At 35.5% G+C, this 24,954-nt stretch overlaps 1 protein-coding gene across 1 annotated transcript in view; it reads right to left on the minus strand.

Moving 5' to 3' along the window:
* ZNF236 (zinc finger protein 236) overlaps nucleotides 1-24,954 on the minus strand; it is a 1,651,223-nt gene that overhangs the window by 133,136 nt on the left and 1,493,133 nt on the right. Inside the window, exon 30 of the mRNA XM_044067103.1 lies at nucleotides 6,295-6,424. Coding sequence (XP_043923038.1) covers nucleotides 6,295-6,424 — 130 coding nt within the window. The remainder of the gene's footprint in view (nucleotides 1-6,294; nucleotides 6,425-24,954) is intronic.

The following is a 24,954-nucleotide window of genomic DNA, read 5'->3' on the forward strand; positions in this document are numbered from 1 at the left end:
AGCTAAGAATTTTGTGAATACACTTGGAGTAGTGGACAACTTAAACGTTAGTGATGTAAAGTGAAAATCATGTGCTCCTGCCATAAATCTCTGGAATTTGCATAAGAATGTGTAAATAGGCTTCCTTTGTGTCAATGCTGATTACAAGGGAATCTGGTTAAAGGAAAGAAAGGTTAGACTGAGGGATTAAGTAACATTAAGTAACATCCTCAACTTTTTACCACCAAAATCTTACTTCATTATGAGATATCTAGAACGGGTTTTCCAGGGGCCTCTATTTTCTGAGTACTTGAAAATGTTTTCAGTAGAATCTTTTCCCCTGTTATACTGCCAGAACCTTCTGCGTAGAAAATGAAGAAAGTGTTAAGATCCTAAGACTGGCCCTGCTAAGGTTATCTAGTCTGACGGTGTGGGAGACCCCTCATTAAAGGAGGAAAGGATACAAATCTGGCTTTATAACCTGAAGCAGTGGGTTTCATCACACACAGGTCCATGGCTAACTTGAATCACCAGCTTCTCAAGTGGGAAAATCTCTCTCCTAACTGGGAGAGAGGAAGTGGTTGCTTGCCCAGTCTCTACCTCCTCTTCACTGGCCATTTTGATTTTTTTTACTGCTTAAACTTTTAGCTTAAAAAAAGCATAACAAAAAATGTTTATTTGGGAAATTTGTTATACTAAGGTAATTAATACTTCCCATGAGTGAGGAACAAACAGTGATTTTTTTTTTTTATTCAAGGGTACATTTAAAGGAAGTACTTTAATGCCAAATTCTAAGACAAGTATGCCTTCTGATACTGTGCCAGTGGTGTCTACTCTAGCACATGAAACCATGGTGTCTCAACCTTCACACAGCCTAAGACTACTTTAACAGCCCTTGCTTTAAAAATACATTTATTTTATGATGCCCACTTGGTACAGGAACACAAGGGTTGAGAATGTGGTGGACCTCATACCTAAGATAGCATAAGTAGTATTTTTTTTCTCAAATCTATTAGGGTCCCTGCTTTCTTTATCATTAGGCAGCATACTGACTGCAGACACCTACACAGGGCCTCTGGATGCATCCAGTGATGCAGCCTTATAATCAACAATCAGATTCTTGTATAAGTATTTAAATTTATCCCCCAACTTAAACTAAGTATATGGTTTCTAAGCTGCCAGTGGCTATACATCTTCTCCTTAGAGGCACTCTAAAAGGGGTCCCCTTCACATGGTCGACATTTCAGAATGTCGAAGACCATATGGCCGAGACTATATGATCGACATTTGAAATGTCGACCATGCGGAACCGGCATCTCCAAACAGTGTGGAATGGAAAGATTTCCATCTTCCGCACTGTAGTGCGATCTCAGAGTTGGTATATTTAAGTTCCAGGGGGTGGGGGTGGGGCGGAACGTGAAGGCAAGATTTTGTTGTGGGTTTTGTATGGTCAACATTTCGAATGTCGATCATATGGTCTCGGCCATATGTTTTTTGACATTCTGAAATGTCGGCCATATCAAGTAGACCCTCTAAAAGACATCTTCCAAATGCTTGAAATACTAGAGGGAAGGCCAGAGGTTTGGGTTCCTTGACATCTAAAAGACCAAGATACTTCCTGACTTAAACTGCTCCTGCTCTGATTTTACAGTTTTCCAGGATGCATTTTGTGAGTGAGGGTGGGGGGAACTGAACCAGAATACAATTTTTCATTTTTGTCATACCACAGCAGGGAATACAGCTAAGCAGAATATGAAAGATCCTCCTCTTCCTGACACCTGAGATTGCTAGGTGGAGAGATTTCTTTTCCTCTTAGTGACACAGACAGTATAGTATGCAGATGGCTGTCTTGAAGCAGGTAGGGGGACACAGACCCTCTACCATGTTACTACATACTTCCTGGTGAAATGGCTCTAGTGAAAAATAGAAACATCTGATACAGGTATCTGTGGGTCTATGAGACTGTACAACCCCAAAGAAATGTGACATTCCTACAAGAGAATGTTCAGACATTCTAAGCATTTTTTTCTTTCAAAACACACAAAAAGCTGTTTCTTTAGCAAGCTCCAGCACAAAAATTGTAGGAAACTCCAAAGAGGAAAATGGTCTCTGGAGACATGCACCTTAGGATGGCGCTCTGATGATGCACAGAAAAAGGAGTCTGGATGCGTCTCAGCAGACAAAACTACTGCAACTGGAAAGTCTCAGATGTCTGCATTCTGCTGTCAGCCCCCAAAATGGCAGCAGCAACAGTTAGGGACATGAGAGAAGGAGACACAGGAGCTAGGGTAGTTGGTAAGGCTGTGCCTGCCTGAAGCAGAGGACCTTGCAGGACTAATGACAAAGGCCTTACACTCTCTGCCAGCAAAAAATCTAGCAGCTTTTTCTCATTTTATGTTTGTGCCTGGAATGATTGCTTGCATTTCCAGAAGGCAACCCTGCCTTGGAAACAGGGGCAGAGAACACTGTTCTGATGCCAAAAGTTTTCTTCTCCTACGAAAACCCTCAGAATATGTGACATTCAAAGCTAGATTTTTTTAAACAATGTATTATATCCGCGGTGGTGCAGCGGTAGCATTGTTGCCTCAAAGCAAGAGGGTCTCCTGTTCGATTCTTGGCTGGAGTGCAGGGAGTACCTTCTTTGTGGAGTCTGCATGTCCTCCCCGCGGATGGCTGGGCATTCGAGAAAGACATGTGTAAATAGGCGTGCCTTCGTTGAAGGTTGGACGTCGAGCTGGCACCTCGGTGTTCGTGAAAATCTACTGCCAATCATTAGCGGACCGGAGTTCCGCTGTGGCGACCCCTAACCGGGAAAAGCCGAAAGACAAACAGCAACAGTGATCACACTAATAAACTTTATGGCTTTCGAAGGGGAAAATCTTTTGGTGGCATCTGTTAATGATCTTTTCTAGGGACATTATTGGCCTTGAGGACAATGGCAAAATTACAAGCAAAACATTGGTAAAGCAAAGTAAAGGAACACAGGAAAATTCTACTTATCAGTACTACTGTTCTAAATATATGTACTTACTTATCACAGTTCTTGAAGTCACCAATGGCCATCCAGTTGCTCAATGTGTCAAAAAAAAAAAACCCCCCCCCCCCCCAGAAATATCGAAGACGATGCAGTTGTCTCTCTCTCTGTCCTTTACAACATATATCCTACACACATAACGAATATGGAGAGTCTGACTCTATTTAGGTGGCATCCAAAGCTCAGGAAGTTAACCTCGATAGTTTGTTGTCTAGTGTAATCTAGTTATGAATAAAACTGCAGCAATGATCCTTTCAATAAACATCAAGACAGTCTGATGGTAATACTGCCTTCTGTAAGACCCAATTGTCATGAATTTCTTATATCTCCATAAGACTAGCAGTTCACAAATACTAGAAACGGGTACCCATATCTTCACCAGCAGGTGAGTAAAACAATGGAGACACAGATTCCTCCTGTAGTGCCTCCACCATCGTGGGAAAAGATTGATCCTACAGATCAAGCAATGTGGTACATTATCCTCCTTGAAATGGGACACCGATGATTTGATGAGCACCCACAAATTCATCCAGGGATTGACTGGCCTTGGTCTCTTAGAGAAAGTAGATATGGCCTGTGGGAGCATACTGGCAAGGTCGAAACTGACATGAGACTCAACTGCCTTGAAATTCCTGTAACTGCTCTGAATAATCAATATTTTTTTTATTTAGTCTTACATCGTTTTTTTAAATCATGAACAAGGGTAGTAGTTTCAAAACTAATATAAAATGGCAGCTAAACACAAAGGCTTCTAATTTTAACACTAACATTCTCAAGATAAGGCTAACCCTTCACCCATACCTGCTTCCTATCATACAGTAGTAACCACAGACTTAAAAAGTCAGTCACATGGTTACTAAATTTATACAGAATAGACAATATAGATATATACTCAAAACACTTAGAATATGAAGATACATCAACAATTACAGGTAAAGCATGAATAATAATAGCATTCTGATAGATTATCACATACATTAGCATATTCAAAGCTCTAAAAGCCACAGAGCCAGCAAAATTACTTTTTTCTTGCAGCACATTGTACATTAAAATCCTTGTTAGAGTGCTAGAAACATCCATAACCATTCCTAGAGTATTTTATAGCAGCTATCTCTACTTGATCCAGCTCAGTAGAGATGGTTTGAACTACTTACTGATGTCTTAGAATGAATTATAATAGACTCATTTGGCAGCTATATCAGGTTAGAGAGAAACTCTCTCTTTCAAATTCCAAATTGTAGTGTAATGCACAATAGGGGTAGTAGATGGAGAATGAAAGCACAGTTTCAGTTAATTTATAAATAACTGTCTTCCTTCAGATTAAACAACAGTTTAAATATTGGTAACCCACTTAGAATGCTTAACAATAAATTGCAGAAGAACAATAAAGTTCAATTCTTAATGGAACATCATCTTCTTTAAGAATATGACCCTCCAAATCATCACTTTATTCACAATTAACTGCAGAACAGCTGCTAAAGAAGGGTGGGGCACAGAGGAATAACTGCTTCACAGAAGCATAGGGTTACCACCTGTTTTTTTTTTTTTTCCTTATGGACTATGTGGAAATCAGAATGACTGTCCAGTAGTCTGATCATGACTGTACAAACTGGTTTTCCACTGGGCAGCATGAACAGAATGCCAGAGTTTGTAAAACCATTACCTACCACTGTTTTATTTTTCTGCAGAGGAATCACTTTAACATGATGGAATCAAGTCCAAGAATACCTAAAAAAGAAAAAGACATGCCACATCTCACTGACATGCCCAGCTACAACTACATCACAAAATGGGTGAGGAGATGGGCTGAGGAGGCAAGAAAAGGGACGGAGAAAGGCAAGTTTTATGTCTTGGCAAAAGGTGGCAACTCCACAGAAGCAGTTTACCTGTAAATGTAAAAGAAAATGGTTTTATTTTAAAATAAACTGTACATACATATGGGCAATTCAATGGGAATCAAACTTGGATATGTTAAATATATTCGAATTAAAACACCACTTACATTTGGATCATTAAAATAGTGGGAATTAGTCACAGGGTTCAACATTGCCCTTTTTCAGTGATTGCCTAATTTCTCTACTGACTCCTTATTCTGGGAATTATTAAAGATTATGCTTCAGTCTTAATATCTTCAACTTTTTTCATTTCCATTCCTGGTGCCACTACCTTCCACCATCTGCTGTGCCCCTCTCCCATTTTCCAGCAGAGCAGACAAAATACTGGGGTGTCCAATATGGTGCTTCCCCTTTGGCCTTCCCTTATCAACATTCGTACTGGTAGGACACGCCCAAAATATTTAAAAAGAGACAAAAACACCTGTCCTGTGTAAGTCTAAATAATTTTAAGTGTCAAATGCCACACTGAAACCAAGCCAAATGATGTAGCAGCTTTTGTAAGAAAGTTCACTTTCATGTCTAAGCACAAAATTCAATCATCATCAAATACAGTCCAGTAATAAGTTATATAACAGTGTCTCAATCAGGATGTCAGTGAGCAAGAAAGCATTTCAAAAGCTAACGTATATCACTGAAGAAAGCATTTCAGAAGCAAATGTATCACAACTCTGTGAGAGAAAAAATACTAAACAAGATGGTAAAGAAGTCCTCCTAGGTTAAAAATGGCAGTAATATCCAAATACTTCCATCAGCTGCCAGAAATGGGCTAAATTTCAGTAAGGTCACATTCTAAGGAATATCACAGTCAGGAACTGACAGCTACTTTTTTTTTAAATTATGGCCAAGTGAACAATGCACTTAAAGGGACTGATACACAAGTGACCTAGTCCATTTAGAGAGATTAGTAGCCCCCCCAGAAAAAAAAAAGAAAAAAAACAAATCTACATATACCAGATTTTGTTCCATTAGCCCTTATTTGAAATTTTACTTCTGATAAAATTGTATGGTTTTCTCAAAATATCACTACAGAAACAAATGGGTCTGTGTTCAGCCATCGAATGGAAAAAGCATCGAAAGGCATTACATCATAAATGCCATTCACTGAAACTCCTCATGTCGGGGGGACCCCCCCCTCGCTAATTATATATACCAATTCCGAGATCACACCAGAGTGGGGAAAGGGCAAATTTCCCAGTCCCTACCATAATGTGATCTTACTGAAATGGCTCGATGAACAGCATGTTTGAAGAAATATGCCATTTGATGCTTTTTCCTTTTGATGGCTGAACTTAGACCCAGAAACAAATCTGCCTCTTAATCATGGCACAGTGTAACGGATCACTAAACAACATATTATACACCTCATCTACTACTGCTTCTGTATACCTGTATGTATCCGTTTATGTCTCTCAAGTTGGCTTGGTTTGGCAAATGCCTTCATACAAGTATTGCATTTAAATAGTTTTGGCTTCTGTGAGCTGAGCGAAGGTCCTGACTGGTGGGTATACATATGCTCCTAGGACAAAATGAGAAAAAATAAAATTATTCATATACCAAGATGACATTAGATGCATGAAATAAAAATAGACATACTGAACTAGCTCATGTATAAAGGTGAGTAAACATTTTATGTAAAAACTGAAAACTGACTTTTTCTTCACAGATAGAAGATCTTGCACAAAAAACTAATCTGGTACCTATGTAAATCATGGATACTTCTACTAAGTGCAGTTTTATTAATTTAGTTAACAGTTCCAGGCATCCACAAAACAAACAAAACTTTATGGCTTGTGGAGATGGTTGGTTAAGAAAGAAATCTCCTGGTCAGGCGGTTGTAGACATTATGTTCTGGTGTCCTCCTTTTTTGATGCTTTCATACAAGCTCTTCAACGTTTCAATAAATGTTTACGTGAACAGCAACACTACTGAACCTTCTTCATGTACACCTGTTTATTTCCCCTATGTGCTAATGATAGAAAGGGAGCTACATCATCTAATTATCAGCAGAGATTTTTTTTCATTTGTAAGGATCTCTCTTAATAGAATTTAGTATTCCCTCCTGAATGAGCAGAAAGAGTCCCCAAGCAACATGCATTCCACCGATACAATGTCTCTACCACTGCAAAAATCTTCAAACTCTTTGTATTAAATAAATCTCAATACAGTCCGGTTACTAAAAACAACTAGTCACATTTCCTTCACATATAAATTCTGCTTTCCAAAGAATTTGAAGGTAACACTGAAACATATAAGTCATATGTCTCAACAACTATGATTAAGACATAGCACTGTGATTTGCCATATCAGATTTTGCCTTATTTCTCAAAGATTTATTGATTTGCCTCATTAAGATAGACCTTTTCAAGGGAATATATATTATTAAATAACTGAAATGAACGCATGCTATGATTCCTTACCACTTACTATATGACTTGACCTTTTATTCCTCTTTTGAGCCCCAGTTATGACTTTTAAAGGCCAGTGTTATGATTTTTAATGTTCAGAAGTTGACAGGAATGATATAAATTCACAGGTCCTCCAAAATATTTAAAATGTGCTGCAAAAACAAAATGATGGTATGCAAATGTTCTGGGGGATAAGCACATGTAAGGTTTTTGAGCGCCTAACCAAACAAAAATCTCTTCAACTACTTTGCTAATACTGCTGTTCAGGTTTGATGACTTGGCAGTAGACTCCAAATGAAAGGTTGAAGATAATGGTTATTCGGACAGCTTACCTACAAGTTGTAAATATGGATTGTCTTCTTTAAAGTATTGGTCTGCAGAAAGCATTATGGGTTCAGCATACTAGCAAGGTACTTGAGGGCTTATTCTTTGAACTAGTATGCTAGATTCAACATGAGATGAACCTGTTGTATTAATGGGAAGAAAAAGCCCTATATTTGGCGAGTAAATATTCTTAATTTATTTGACGCAATAATCAGTCATTGCAAAGAAAGAAAACACTGCATGAACCATCCTACCAAATCAATTTACAGAGCCATTTGAACAGCAAACATCTCTCACAAATTAAATTGTATTTACTATATTTTTAAACAATATTCCACTTGATATCTATTACAGTATATATAAGTACCAGTGCACCTGTACATACACATAACCAACTTCTTAATGACCATGGTCTTTATTTGCTGCCCAGAAGCCAAAGTACAAAGTATATCAATGCAGCTGCATTATCATACAGTGCTGAAGGACAGAGATGTGCACCATGACCGAAAATGTGTCAAACCAAAAATATAAGTACACAACAAAGATGTGTGCAGCTTGGGCAATGTGAATGTATCATGCACCTAAACATTAGCAAAAATGCGTTCTATATATATATATATATATATATATATATATATATATATATACATATGCTGCATTTCAAACAACCCAACACAACAGAAACGAGAATATAACTGCAAACAGAGTGCTTTCTGAAGAAATGAGGGCTCCTAATGAGATATTTGAGGGTTGATAACAGGTTTAGCCCATTTTCATGTCTTTGTAAATGACACTGTAGAAGTCAAGAATGAAGAGTGTACATTTGTTAAAACATGCAGCACAGTCATTACAAAGCAGCAAAGAAATGCAAGTTATAGCACTTGGAAAACAAAAACCCAGGGTACACAGACTGAAGGTTGACAATTAAATGGAAATGGAAAAGGACACAGACAGTTGAGTAACATGACTTAAAGCTAAGAAAGTAATGCCTGAAAGTAAATGGATATTTGTAAAACAGGATTTTACAAAATATGTTTGCACTATTGCAAAAACTAGAAGTTGTTATAATCCACTTATAGAGCTAGCTTGTGAGGCCCAATCTAAAACACGTGCAATGTCCTGGAGAACAGAACTGATCTCAGCCTTGAATCCTATGGCACTCTACAACTCTACAAGTAAGAGTCTTTCTCCCTACACAAACTACTCCCTGTCGTTTCTCATCTCTTTAACAAATTTTGTATTTGTTTCACCATTGTGGGCTTTTTCTCTTCCCCTCTAACCTCCTGTGTACCACAATGTTTAAGACTTTGCTGAAATGAAGATATAGGCCACATCTGATGTAAATCCTCTGTTCACTTCTATGATGACATAATGATACAAACAGATCAGGACAGACTGTCAAGTGCTCTGCTGCAAGAAGCTGCACTGCATCCATTTTATCAGTGGCAATCAGAAATTCTTCTTAGGTAAGGGGCGAAGCCGAGATGGCCAACTGAAAGCAGCACTTTTTTAGAGCTCCACAAAACTATCTTAAAAAACAGGAAAATAATTACTTTTACTAAACAAAAACAGCCAATTATTGTTGATAAACTCCCAAACTACCAGTATATCAATTTTGGTGTTTATTCATCGAGAATTTCCTGTCAAAATAACTTGGAGATCTTTCCTGCTTTGTGGAAATGAACAATTCAAAGAACTCACACTCAGAAACTAATATGAAAAAAGAAATCCAACTGATGTCCTCTACACTACAAGAGCTTTCCCTGAAAATGGATGGATTTAAAGACAATTTAGAAAACCTTAAAGAAAACTGCCAGAAACAAACTGAAGTTTTCAGAGAATTATTACAACACCAATCCAAAATAACAAATATGGAAACCTCCTTATGTGACACAGGGGGAAGACTTAAACAGGAAGAAAATCAAAGTTAATTTCTTTTACAGCACAACAAATGGCTTATCAACAAGGTAGATGATCTGGAAAACAGAGATAGGAGGACAAATATAAGAATGTTTGGACTTCCAGAAAGAACTGAAAGTGAGGACATCATTTTATTTTTAAACTCTTGGCTACCAGAAATATTAGACCTAAAAGAAGGTTTATCTTGGGGTATAGAAAGAGAGCATACAGCAATAGGAAAGACAACTTCTTCCTCATCAAATACACCTCCAAATTCAATAGTAGTACAAATTTTGTCACATTTAAATAAAGAACTTATGCTCAAATAAGCTTAGAGAAAAAGTCCTCTGATATACAAACAAAATCAAATTAGATTTGATAATGACTATTCCTCCAGAGTACTAGATCTGAGAAAAAAAAAAAAAACTGGCCACTGGTGAAACTACTTAAGCAAAATAAAAGCTCAACTTTCAACAATCTAGAGGAAGCATCTTCCTTCATCAAGAACAACATAATAACAATTCCTAAAGAGATGGACTGGTCATCTTTTAATACCTTAAAAATATCTCCTGAAAAAAATTCCTGGCCTGATGTAAAGAAAAAGAAACAAAAGACTGAAACCAAAAATGTAATATCCACTAATTCTCGCAAAGAGTCTACTAAGAAGTGAGATACTTACTAAAGGAAACAAAAACATACGTATTATCTATATTCTCAGCTGTCTCATTTTTTTCCCTTTTTTATTCATTTATTATTTTATTTTACACAAATCATTTCACTGCTAAAGTTTTTACATTGAATGTAGAATTAGAAATGTTCATTTATTATAAATTACTATTTTGCCTATGGCTTAGTTAGGGTGAAGGGAAATGATAAAAAAAGAAAGAAAGTTAAAAACTAATGGGAAACAATGCAAAAACGTATGTTTTTATGGCTTGTCACTGTAAGCATTAAGTAAACTGACAACTCAGACTATAATGTTTTGTGCCTTGGATCACATACAAATGAAATTATTGTGTTTCAGCAATAGTCGAGTTACTTCAAGAATAACACCTGTTACTGGTGATAATATAACAAACTTGCCATAGATACACATAAGAATAACCAAATTTCCATTGGAAACTGTTTTATTAAAAAAAGTGATGTTCTTGCAAGCTGTGAGTTGACAAAAGTACATGCGAGAAAGTCGCAAGCTTCTTAGAGCATTGATGTACTTCATATCAACAAGAGCAAGTCGCTCTCAAGCTGCGAGACTCACCAATATAACTGTAATACAGAAACCCTTTAAGCCTCTGAGACAACACTTAACATTTATAGATCAAAAACTGAACAGAGGGAAAAGTATGATAAGAGAAGCACCAGTATACAGAAACACAGGCTGCAGATGAGAGGAAATGCTTTACTAACGTATGAACACACTTCCTTAAAGACTTAGACAAGCAGTCTCGCAAATATGTTAACATATGTATAAGGTCCTATGAAATACAAAGCCTATGCAAATTTCAGCCTCAAAAAGAATTGATCCAACTACAACTAGTGAAACATCAGAAATCTTAATAGTAATCATAAATATAATAATACTTTTCATATAGTTTAAGAGGTTGCATTTTGACATGCAGTTGGGGAGAACATTAAAGGAGCCCAGAGGATACTTCTAGTTGCTCTAAATGCATTGTTTGGTTGAGAGTCATGCTTGGGATCACTAAGTAAACGTCTAAAGGAAATAAATCTTGTACTATAGGAATCAACTCATTATAAACATCCAGCTCTAACACTGTAGATTAATTACTCAAGTAAGAGTGACAATTGTATGCAAAAGTTTATTACTGGGACCAGAATATGAGCCTTTAACAAGTTAAAAAAAAAAAAAAAAAAACTTTCAGAAAAATCAATACCATTCATAGTAAAACAAAGAATACAAGGTCACATCACTAAAAACTTTAGTAACATAAATAACCAAAGAAAAGTTAGTTTTTTGTTATAAGTTTTAGTGAGAATTATAGAAACTAGGATGAAGAACTTGATTGTAGTAAGTTATATCATCATACTAATGGAAAAGAATATTGACAAGAAGGCACAATGATATATTTCTTAAACTTTATTAGTAAAACATGATGTCAAATCTTAAACTTACTGTCAGTCTACTGTTATTTCTTTTAGGATTCTTATATCGTATGTGTGAAGAGAAAGTATTCCTGAAGATTAATGCAAAAGTTAACATTAATGCAATTAAAAAAAGTTCCATATGTGCAGACTAATTAGTATTTTAGACACTGACAGATACTATTACTACAAACTGCATAGAGAAATCTTTGATGCCAATGATGTGAACCTTTCAATGGCATTCAAAATTCATCTGAATTTATAAATAACCTGATGTTGACATTATAAGAAAGCTGACACATTGTTGGAGTTGTTATTCAATAGATCAACATGTCAGTGAACCTATTTTTTTAATCTACAGTCTGAAGTTGTTTTAGATGAGAATAATATTTTCAGAATGAATCTTATTAAGAGGTGTTTAAAAAAAAGTCTTCACTCAATTAGTTTGTGGTCAATACAGTTTGCCTAGTTTGAATATTCATGACTTTATATGACTCACCAGAAATAATATGTATTTAGATAAATTAAGATGGAGAGTTATTAATACAAGTTTATGTAAACTACAGCTTAAGTATGTCATTATGATCTATCTGATTTTTATATTTTTATATATAATTAAACATCAAATATGTGCAAATATGTACATAGCGAAAATACCACAGATTGCTGAAACTTTGGAGGTTATATTCAGGCTATCTCAATGCTCTTAACATCAACATTAGTACACAACTGCACAATTGAACATTCATAAATAAGTAATTTTGAAACAGCATTACACTCTGCAAAGGAAGTATTCCTAATCTTAAAGTATTTATTTATGTTTCTTTCACATGGGTAGAGATTGGAGAGATGTAATGATCAAGAAGTAAATCTCATAGACACAACAATATTTAAAATTCTTTAACTTAAAAGAAAATGACTAGGCTCATATTATTTCACAAGTTTAGCTAATCTAACACACAACTAACTTTGTGGGTAATATTACAATCAAAATATGAAGCACTTTATTACTCAGTGACAGTACACTACTTAAGAAGCGACAAGGTCTAAATTGAAACATATAAAAAATTGTTCCATATGCAATTATAGTAAATGTTAGATATATTTGTTCAATAAGACTAAATAAATATTGATTTCTTTTTTTCTCTTATAATCCTAAATATCTCCAATGAAATCAATGTGGAGTTCAAAGGGATTTTTTTGTTGCTAAGGTATGAGGGATAATCTGATAGATTTCTTTTTATCTTTCAGATTAGGAATGTTAACCATTCCATGCATAATAAGGGAAATTTTAAAATGTTGGATTATTGTGTTACATATAATTGTTTTTGTATTATACTTCTTTCATTTTTGTTGGCCTGAACTAGAAATTAATCTATGTTTTCCAATAGAAAAAATCAATCTGATAACAACAATTAGAAATGACAGGAGCTTTGCACAATCACAAGATTATAGAAGTGATGTAAGTGCTATACATTTTATAAATAATTTATAAAACAGTCAAAACATATGGATTTAACACTACTTTTCTTTAAGCATTAATGGATTAAACAACCCAAAGGAAAGAGCAAACCTATTAAGATACTTAAAATCGAATAAAGCACAGGTTATATTTCTTCAAGAATCCCACTTCAAAACAAATGACAAATACATATGGAATCAAAATGAATATTTAAAGTCATCTCATTCCTCATATAAATCAAAAACTAGAGGAGTAATGATTTTATGGAAGAAGAATGTTATTACTCCCCAAATTATCTACAACTATGAAGATAAAGAAGACCTTATAGCACTTGTCATAGTGAAATTTAATAACATAATCTTGACACTAGTAAATTTATACTGGTCCCCGGGCATAGGGACTGGGACAACTAACAAACATCCAAATCTTATTAGTAATACAAATAAAGGCAATTTGGTAATAGGTGGAGATTTTAACTGTATAATGGATAACTCAGAGTCCACCAATAGGAGAAATCTATGTCTCACATCTATAGCAAAAATATTCAAAATATGAAGTGAAAACCACAATCTAATAGACACATTTACCTTTAAAGAAAATAATTCATTATTTTCTCATCAAGACTATAGATTTAGTATTCAAACAAGAATAGACAAAATCTATGTATCACAAGAACTAAATACAAAAATAATCAAATTCTCAATAGCTCCTTGCCCTTTATCAGACCATAATTCCTTCATTCTCAAAATTTACAAAACTAACATTTACAACAAGGATACCAGCATATATTACAAAACTGAAAGAATTTAAACCATGGCTAGTCTCAGAACTTCATTTTTTCTTAGACACCAACTATTCTGAAGAGGTTAAATTAGTCATGATATGGGGTGCTTTGAAAGCAAACACTTACATGGTTTAAAAACAAATCAAAAGAGTGGGAATCTGAATTACATAATATACAAAAACAACTCACAAAGATTAAAAACAAAGACTTAAATTCTACTAAAAATAAAAAAAACGATCTAAATAAAAAATGTAAGGAAATTTTGACATAAAACTAATCTGCCATTAGAAAAAATAAAACTAAATTCATATTCCTTATCACTAAGACATATGCACAATCTAGCTATGAGAGTTAAAAGACAAACCAAAAAAAAAAAACATCTTTAACATATCTTATGAGGGAAAAAATTAAATAAAGTATAAGACATAAGTGATATTCTTGATACCTTTAAACATCATTATACAGAACACTATGGAACTAGGTAAGTCCATATTAACCCCTCAATGTTAGAATTAAACTTTCCCGAAATTAGGAAAATACCAGAAAAATTAAAACAAGAAATTCAAAAATAAATCACACATAAAGAAGTTACAGAAAACATTAAGGAAAGTAAAATCAATAAAGCACTAGGAATTGATGGTATTATAATCTTCCCAACATCCATAACTTCTTCACAAGACATTTCTTGAAATGCAAACATTAATCTTAATTCCACCTACGTGGAGATACTCCCTAATCACACCCATTATAAAGCAAAATAAAAACTCCACAATATGTAGCTCATACAGACCAATATCTGTACTCAATATTTTTAAGACAATCCTAGTTAACAGAATTAAAAAATCAATAATTCAGATTATACATGAAGATCAAACAGGTTTCATATATAACAGATGCACTCACAATAATATTCAAAGAGTATTAACCCTTTTAGACATCTTAAATAGAAAAAATTAGAAAGCCCTTCTAATCACACTAGACATAGAAAAAGCTTTTGATTCATTAAATTGGGAATATCTATTCAAAGTACTAGAACTTTATGACTTTCCTCAATCCTTTATCTCATGGATAAAAAATATTTATAAAAACTTATATGTAAAACTAGGACCATTTACATCAAAATCTATAGTAATAACAAAAGGAACAAAACAAGGCTGCCCCCATGTCTCCTATTTTATTTGCTCTAGCTATGAAATTGCTTCTTCAATTCCCACCAATCTCAAAATAAAAGGAATAGGCATATATTAACAATATAATTCTAAAACCATGCTGTTTGCAGATGATGTGCTACTCACTCTATCCACCTCAAAAGAATCTATAAAAGAGTTAGATACACAGGTAGAAAAATTATATTCAACTTCAGGTCTCCATTTCAACAAAACAAAGTCTAATTACATAATATTAAACAAAAACAACATCTTTAATGGATGGAAATCATATAATTGGCAAACAAGTTTCTACTTTAGATTATTTGGGTATCACTCTTTGCAAAAATATAGAAGAAAACTTAAATATAAACTACAGCAATATCATAAACATGATAAATACATATGTAATAAATTGCAACAAAATGAATATAACTAGGCTACAATTAATAAAAATGGTACTTTTATCAAAAATCCTACACATAGCACAAGCTATTCCTAAAATACCAAACATCTCATAAAAAATAAATACACTTATATTAAAATTTCTCTGGTATCCTAACAGGAATAGAGTAGCCTTCACACATCATATTAGATCTTGGGATCAAGAGGGAATCAATCTTCCAGATACAGAGACCTACATTAAAGCTTCTATATTCAGAATTACAATAAATTTGATAGGTCCAAATTACTCTTCCAACTGGAAGACTTTACATATTATTATCTATCTAAATGAAAACTCCATAATAAAAAAAGTGTATGTTAGATGATCAAATAAATAAACCATGGCATATTATATGTATAGGCATCCAATATAATATAGTAAAAACTAATTATCTAAATTTTACAAATTACATCTTTAACACTTTTAGAAAATTTGTTATTGCCAATATAGCTATAAAGATATGGATGGAACTCCTTTCAGCTCCACAAAAAAGTTTTCAATAAAATACATAAGAACATACTTGCCACTTGGGAAACAAAAAATGTTATTTGTTGGCTACACTGTATTAATAACCAAAAAGTTATTGACAGTCAACATATAATGAATAGATATGATCCTCTGATTGGCTAGTCCTTCAAGGTGTATTGATATACTCACAAGATCTATGCAGAATAATTAATAACTCTTCATTCAAAGTCAAACCTAATTTTATAAACTATTTGAATAATATATATGATAATCACAATTGGAAAAATATAACTTCAAAATTATACAAACTATTAATAAATTACAAAGGTAAATTTGCCAGAATTATTGGAACTTCATCATCAAAGGGCACTCAATAAATTTAACTACAGAAAGTAAAACTATAAAAATAATTTATTGTACTCCATTAAATAACATCTCATACACAATTTTGGAGAATATACACCTGGAAATTTCTGCATAGATCATTTTATACACCCAACAGACTAGCCAAACTTGGAAATACCAATAATATTACTTGTTGGAGATGTCTACAAATATGCAAAGTAGACTGGAAACATATTTTCCATGATTGTTCTAAACTCACAAAATAATGGGAAGATATTAACAACTTCCTACAAGCTATATTTACAGACACATTTGTATTAACAAAGTCTTTAGTTTTATTAAACATTAATGAAAAAATAGAAATGAATAAAAAAGATTTGTATTTATTATGGACTATACTAGCAATAGCTAAAAAATGCATCTCTGGAAAATGGAAATCCAACTACGAACCAACATTTGAAGAATTTTTAAGACTTCTGAATGAAACAGCATTGATGGAAGTCAAAGTTAAAGAAATGAGGATTACTCCCAAGACATGGAAAATAATCCATGGAAGAAGATACTTTCTCTTACTGAGACACTAAGAATGAACTCAGAAGAATGAGCTCAGACTCTTCTTGATAAAAGGAAAAAAAAGGATCTCTTGTCTAAGTATCATACATATTTGAATCAGATTGATTTATCTTTTAATCTACTCTCAGGTCACTGTAAATAGTGTATATAGTTTGTTATTCTGTGAACTTATTAGATAAATTACAAGCAATTACTTGTTCATTTTTGAAGAAACTTAATGAAAAAAAAATTGAGTAAAAAAAAAATTCTTCTTTCTTTAATGTCTCACAGTACTGGAGATTGAGACCTCACAAACTACCTGTATAAATGGATTACAGCAACTTTTTTGATTTTTCTTGGGAGGGAAGCGATCCACCATTCTTGCTAATGTCTATCTCCATGCTAAACACAAGTCTGTGTGGGGCTACTACTGTTGTTATTCTCTAGTTCTGTGGCACTGCTTCACTTTCCAGGAATTGAGATAGCATAACTTACTTAACTATTAGTTCACCAGCCATAACTGCCAGCTCTGTAAATACTCAAGGCAGGCATCTCATCCAATGTTTGTATCATTTACCTCTTCTGTGGTCATTCCCCCATCTGTCCGTTTGTTTCCATCCACCTTTATCCCAACTTATAGTGTTGGCATTTTGCCTTAGTGTTCTTCTGTAAGTACAGAAGGGGTAAAAAATCACCCTATTTCTGTCTGATCACTGTCCTCATTAGACTTCCCTCCCCCTCTCATATTTCAGTGTTCAATCATGTCCTTCCAAGTTCCACAACGTTACTTGAAACAAAAAAGTTTTCGGCCCACATTTTCACCCATCTAGCTAACTCTTTCTCTAAGGCTTCTTTGGCCTTCTTGATGAAGTCTGCCCTATTTTTATCTCATTTTAGCATGTTTTCTTCTCCCTATAACTTCTATCTTCTTGCATGCTCACTTACAGCATCCCTAACATCTCCTTTTGCAAAGTCTGAACGTCTTTTTCTCTTCATGTCTTTCTTCTCCAAAGGTGCAGTACTATTCCTTTCTTTACTTCTTTCACAATGCATAGCTGTCTTAGATTCTCCATGTTTATGCTGCTCTTCCACTTTGCTATCTGCTATAAAGCACACCGAGAAGCAGTCTAATTTCTGTAATTCCAAAACTCTGCTTTGTTACTGATTCATAGCCAAGTACCAGGCTAGCTGCTTTTGTGGACCAATTTAAGCCAAGTAAATTTGCTGAGGTAAACACCTTAACCATTATGCCAACTGTCATCCCAATACGTCAGTTCATAGGTAAGTACTAGGCTATTTGCTCTTGTGAAATATTTTACGCCTAGACAATTTCCCTTAGTGAGAATCAAACCTTGTACTTCTTGTTTGTGAGGTAAACACCTTAACCATTATGCCAACCCTTTATGTTACTAATAAAGACACAGTGGCATAATCACTGTTAGGTTGCTAGTAGTAACTTTTTGCCAGTTGGTGTGTGGATAGTTGAAGTAACTCATAGGAAAAGTTATTTAGTTTGATTGCTAAAATTTCTAACTGGACAATGTATGCTATGCATGCTCTGAAAGAATCACAAATGGGTATCTATAACTGGCTCAAATGTGATAATTCATTTTACTGAGTGTAGATAGAAGCCAGATGTGCAACAACCACACTAGCATACAGCATATGGGTAAGTAGTGTCCTGCTACCCTCCCTCTGGTAGCCTGTCAAAGCTCAAAACTCCTCATACTGCTCATCTGTCAGTGAGAAGGAGCAATCAACTAGCAGGACCATGACTGCCCTTCACACTCAAAAACAGGACCCTTCCAGTTTTATTGTGACACAGTCAGAGAACAGTCTCTTGGGATATTGCTTCTCTCTCTCTGGGTGATACCAGCTGCAAAACTCAGACAAGAGACTTCTTTTGGATTTTATTTCCTCACTCTACCCTTTTCTCTCATTGTCTGAGCAGTGTACTCTGCTGATTTGTTTATTTTTTTCAATCTCTCTCTGTCTTTCGGCTTTTCCCGGTTAGGGGTCGCCACAGTGGAACTCCAGTTCTGCTAATGATTGGCAGTGGATTTTTACGGTGCCGAGGTGCCAGCCTGACACCCAAGCTTCAAGGAAGCCACACCCATTCACACACCTACCATAAACATCTTTATTAAATTATCATGTATGACATGGCAATCTTATATATATATATATATATATATATATATATATATATATATATATAAATGAAAAACAAACATTGATGCCACTTCAGTTGCAAACATTATGTATCACAGACACAACTGAAACAACTGTAGTTGCAAACATTACACATCACTTATAATCCCATCCAGTCATTGTTAGTTATGCATTACATGGCTCATTCAAATCCTGACTCTTAAACCTCGTTCCTTTTCTGCATATATTGTTCCCACAATTCCCATTTTTTTATGTAGTTTGCTCCGTCCTTTTTCTAAAGATCACAATTCCAGTTGTTTTATCTGTTACTATATTCAATACTTCTAGTAAAGTTGGTCTAGACTTTGATTTCCATGATTTGCTTATTTTTTTCCATGTGTAAAATATATATATACTTTCAGTGTGGTTTCTCTGACAGTATAAGAATCATACCACTTATTTTAAGCTCTTCATGAGTTTCAGTGGGTTTTTTAACTTATTTAAAGATTTTGTTGTTTAGGGTTTTGACACTCAGCATGGTTACCTTGACATTATCCAGACTGGATTTCAATATGTTGAAACGTCTGCCAGGTGAACTCTGCCTAAAAAAGCCACTATGTTGAAGTCAAAGTTTTAGTCTGTATGTAAAAACTAAGGGACACAATATGAAAGCCATGCCTGACAAAGAAGACAAGTCTACTAATCATGTTAACCCATGCAGACAAACACTGAATCCACTTAGAATGACAGTAATTCAACAATCAATGAATGAATCACATTATTCTTAAATTTAGGCATCATTCTTGATGATAAAATGCTGCTCAATGACAGGGCCTTGCCCTCTTCAAAGACATACACAGAGAGCTGAACAATATCTCCTGCAACTCACCTAGGGTGGAATGCCTACAATCACTTAACACCATACAGGCAACTATAAGATAGTAACTTTAGTTGGAGTGCTGCTGGGACCTAAGGGTCTTAGTGACATCCCTAATTCTTGCACCAGAGAGGCAGCTGTCACCCTATCTTTAGCCAACTTGGTAATTGTATCTGTATGTCTTACAAAGGAGTCACCAATGACCAAGACATTTCTGTGGTGTGCTGCAGGCAAATGGAACCTTATAAGTACAGGCTTGCAGCACAGGTGACTTCCACTAACAGCAAGTACTGGTGCGGATGTATTTGTGGTATTACTATTTGTGCTGCACTGCTGAGATAAGCTAGTAGGACATCTAGGAGGCCTAAGAGGCTTAGGCAAGGATTTCTTAAGTACCTCAGCACCTGCAGAAGTAATGCTTTGGTGACGGACTAATGCATTGTGGTTGGGGTGCAGTTTACTGACAGTGGCTGGGATGTAGAGATTAGCCTTAAATTTAGATAAATGGGTAAAGCACCCTTACAGGTGTAACTATTATGTGTTAGAACTGGGTTGTCAGCATATCCCCTCAACTGTCCAGATTTTTACAGAATGGTCAGATTTTTCCCTTGTGTTTTTGGCTTGATCCTCAAAATTTGTGGTTTTCTGCTAAATCACTGAGAACTGAAATCACTAAATAATGACATACTTTTGAGTTCCAGACTTCATATCCTTCACAAAATGTATGCCAACACAAAATCTATTATTCTAACAACTAAGTTTATAAGTGCAATATTTAAAACACGTGCCTATTTCTGGACCTTTGTCACCCCATTATTTTGGCTTTGTCCTGACATCTTGCATTAATAGGTTGAGTGGTATGGTTGTGAGTAAACACAAGGAAGTTACATTGCCTTTGAAAACTGAGCGCTAGTACGTTGGCTAAGGAAAAGGCTAAAGCAGGCCGAGACTCCAACGTACTGGTTTGATTTTTCTGTGTGTGGGAGGGATATTGCACAGGTAACAGCTAAAAGAATCAACAAAAAGCAAACATCTAGTCAGTGGATGAAAGTAAAATATGTGGACACACAATATATATAACCAGTTTAGTTACAGCAGGGTGTGTGTGTGTGCGTGTGTGTGTGTGTGTGTGTGTGTGTGTGGGGGTGTGTGTGTGTGTGTGTGTGTGTAGGAGGGCAATTTTGAGTGAGATTTTTCTCCGAGTAAAACTGCTTACACTTTCAGTTAACTTTGGGGACTCAATATTTTGGTTGTATGAAATACAGTGGAAAATTAAATGAATTAATCAGTTAAAGGAAGTGCCTCTTCAAAAATACTTTTATGCTTACTAAAAAGAGCCAATGAAAGAAGAGTGGCATGGAATTTTGTGGTTAAATCAACTTAAGTGGATCTCCTCCTTCCACTATCCCCTCAACAGTTCATAAAGATAATTTCAAGAATACTTTATTTCCCTGCTGGACTCCTCACTAGTCCACTTTCTACAAGGCTTCTACAATTTTCTTCTGCTTCCTTAGTTTAGAGATGGGCGCATCAAAGTTTACCCCAGATGATTAAAGTCTCCCATGTCTAGAGTTTTTTTCATGCCCACTTTTTTTTACTTTGCTACTGAGTATGTTGTTACCTCTGTACTTGTACCAAGTGGCCTGTATATTGAACCTCACCACCAACGTATGTAGATTCTTAACTTACGGCCTACTGGCAATTAAGATGATTCATACTCTGCATCTCATTTTGAAATTTTCACATGCTATAGAAATTAATGAGGAGCTTAAATGTGTGACAAGGTATATTGTTTTAGTGTAAGGGAATATCTAGCCCACAGATGAGAAAGTTAATGTGATTTAAATCTGCCATGCATTGTTGGTATATTATAATGCTGATCATAAAATTAACTGATCTAGCCTGTGTATTAGCTCCCTCATATTATCTTAGTAGGTAGGTTCAAACAGACATAAGTGTTTCATGTCCGGAAAAATGTGGCATAAAGTTACCCCTGAGAAGACAGCAGGAAACTGAGTAGACAGTGGGCTCTGTGCCTGCCTGTGTAACTTAATGCCTTGATTTTCTTTGTAACAGACTTCAGAATTTTTTTTCCAGCTGCACAAGGTAATGGGTAATAATACTACAGATAAGGGCATTAGCACTGGATTAAGGATGATAACTTCCCTGGAAAAATTTTCAATTCCCGAACCTCCACTCCCTAAATGTGTTACTCTCAGCAAGTCACTTAAGCAGACACAGCTCCTGGGCTGAGTCTGAAAGTGGTCCATGGAGATTAGGGCTCTACCCCAGAAAACAAATACAAATAAAATAACCAATCAGGTGCACAGTCCCAAAGGCCTTACAGACCACTGGAGCTACACGTTGGTCAAAGGTAATTCCACCTTTAAGCTCATCATTTGATTTCTTGGCGACATGAAAATTCCAAAATGGATTATTTAGTATGAATCTTCTAAACCAGCCAGTACACTACAAGCTATGAAACCAAATTATCTGGCAGATAGGGGTAAGGGTAGCAAAGTCCCTCTCTATGTTGTCAGCATGGAGAAGACAGTCTTCTTTGAATGTCACTATGCTGATTTTTTTAAATGAATCCTAGTTCTCTGTTAACATGCCATATGTTAGTAACATCTTAATCATGCTATAGGACAGAGGTATCAGCAGGAATAAAGACAGACCTCCCAAACTCACATCCATCTGCATACTTGATTAACCAGACAGTGGGGTTTACCTTAACATCATGGAAAACATTCCAAATAGAACTGAGTGCAAGACTGAGCCCTGTAAGACTCTACTAGTGACCAAGAAGGGTAGGAGAGTTGATTTCCATTCCTGAACTGCTACTAATCATTGTACAACAAAGCTACTGAATTAGATTCTGACAGTAGGTTTATAATCCTAGTTTGGGGGACAGTCTCAAACACAATGATAAGCTCTACAGATGCATCACATACAGAGAGCCTCTCATCTAAAGTGGCTGTTACATTCACAAAATGTTGAAAAGATTCAACATGCAGGCTCCCCCTTAGTGAAGCTAAACAGGTAGTTATCAAGCTGGTGTGGACCTCCCGCATTATCCTGTATCAGCTGCATAATTAAGCAATAACTCATGTATAGGTACAGCTAAACTCTGCATTACCCACACTCAAATGATAGTTACTGCTATTATACAATGCCACTATTCCAAAAAAGCAATTATCTTTTTAAATCGTGGCAATATGTTTTAGAACTCTTTCTGTTCCTTCTCATAACACTGACTAAAAGGGTCTGGGACACCTTAGCCATGTATTGTACAAAAACACGTAGTGGCTTACCAGTGCATCTGTTTCAGTACAGTTGTTGACACCTTTGCTGCCACCTTTTTTCTTTTAAGGAGAGATACTTATCAGTGGAGTGCTTGTGTCCAGATATTTATCTGCAAACACCTGTACTCAACTAAGGCACATGTAAGTTATCAAACAATAGTGCAAGACACATTTTTGCTTTGAGTCATTGTATTGTATGCAGGAATGGATGACATTAAGATATTAAGGCGGCTGCTGGGGAAATCATTTTTTTTTTTTTTTTTTTTGTGTAGAATCACTGTTTTATTTTTGCAGTTAGCAAGTTTGCAAAAATGGCAGCAGTGATTTTTATCGGTTCAGCAACCATGCAGAAATCTTTATTTCAGACCAGTTGGTGAACTGCCATTGCATAGGCACTGAACTGCTTTCCATCAGTAATAAAGGATTTCTCGTGAGGAAACAGATTCTTGAGCCAGCAGCTGGTGTAGAGTGTGAGCTGTACTTCCTGAGATACAGGATTTGATTCCCTCATTTGCCTACTCTGCGACCTTGACCAGACAATGCTTGGGGACAATTGGGAACCTGGGCTATCCTCCTCAGTGGACTGCAAGCTTATTAACTACTTATGAACCTATTACGTTTCTTACACTGTATCTTAGCCCTTAACATCACTGAGCACTGGATACTGGTGAGGCTAAAGGGTCTATAACTACCCAGGTCTACTGATGGACAACCCGCTTGCATGTGGAAAATGACTGCTTGATGCAAGGGTTTGGAGATGTAGCTTGGCAACCAGGACTTAGCACACTGCCCAGTGGGTAAGGCCAAGTTTTATTTCACGAAACAGAGGAAGTTTCCAAGGATGATAACATTTCCCATGTAATTTATTTTCTCAACTTTGCATAAAAATGTCATTATATGGTAAAAGGTAATTCTTGGGAAATTTATCAAGGTGACACAAGGAGGTTGCCGCATTCATTCATTCTTGGGGGAGTGGGGACAAAAAATAGGTGTTAAAACTGTTTGCTAAAGGACTAGCAATAAGCAGTGGGTTTGACAGGATGAAATTATGTTCTATGACACTGCATGTTCAATTACTTCACCTCACGTCCTGCACTGGTTAAAGAAGACCTAACCTTATTATTCCCTTACAGTTTTGGTCACTAAGTTCTAACCTTATTATTCCCTTACAGTTTTGGTCAGCAAGTTATTCTTATAGGAGGTTTTAGTTTGTCTGCCTTGGACAGGAAGCCCCAGACAGTAATTAGTTTCAGTGACATAGTGTATAAGTACTTGTTACAGGCCTACTTCTTTTTGTTATACAGTTTATTCAGTATGACATCCCACTAGAGGGGCTTTCTAAATATCTTCTTGTGTTTATATTTATCAGGAACATACTTGCTGATACACTCACTAATGACAGCAGAGAAAACAAACCTTTGCCTACAGAGAGTTAGAGGAGTTCAAGTAAAGTTCAACATGTACAGAAGTAAGACACTCATTGTTTAATACTCAAAAACTCATTTGTAGATATCAGAACATGTATGATTCTGGATAATGTTATTTTTATAATACTGATGAACAGTACTGTATCATGAACTGACAATGTGAGGTGGGGATGATTGCAAATGAGACCACAGTAGTGTGCCCCCTTTCTTCTAAAAACACATCATGTCTGTTTTTGCATGTGCGTTACTTGTGAACTAATCCAAACTACTACTGTTCAGAGAATTTCAGAGTATGCTGTAGTTCTCCCAGTTAACAGCTGGGTATTTAAAGTCCCCTAATACGATTGTATTATA

Source organism: Protopterus annectens, chromosome 3.part1 (genome assembly GCF_019279795.1).
Source record: "Protopterus annectens isolate FY-2018-M chromosome 3.part1, PAN1.0, whole genome shotgun sequence".
Lineage (NCBI taxonomy): Eukaryota > Metazoa > Chordata > Ceratodontiformes > Protopteridae > Protopterus > Protopterus annectens.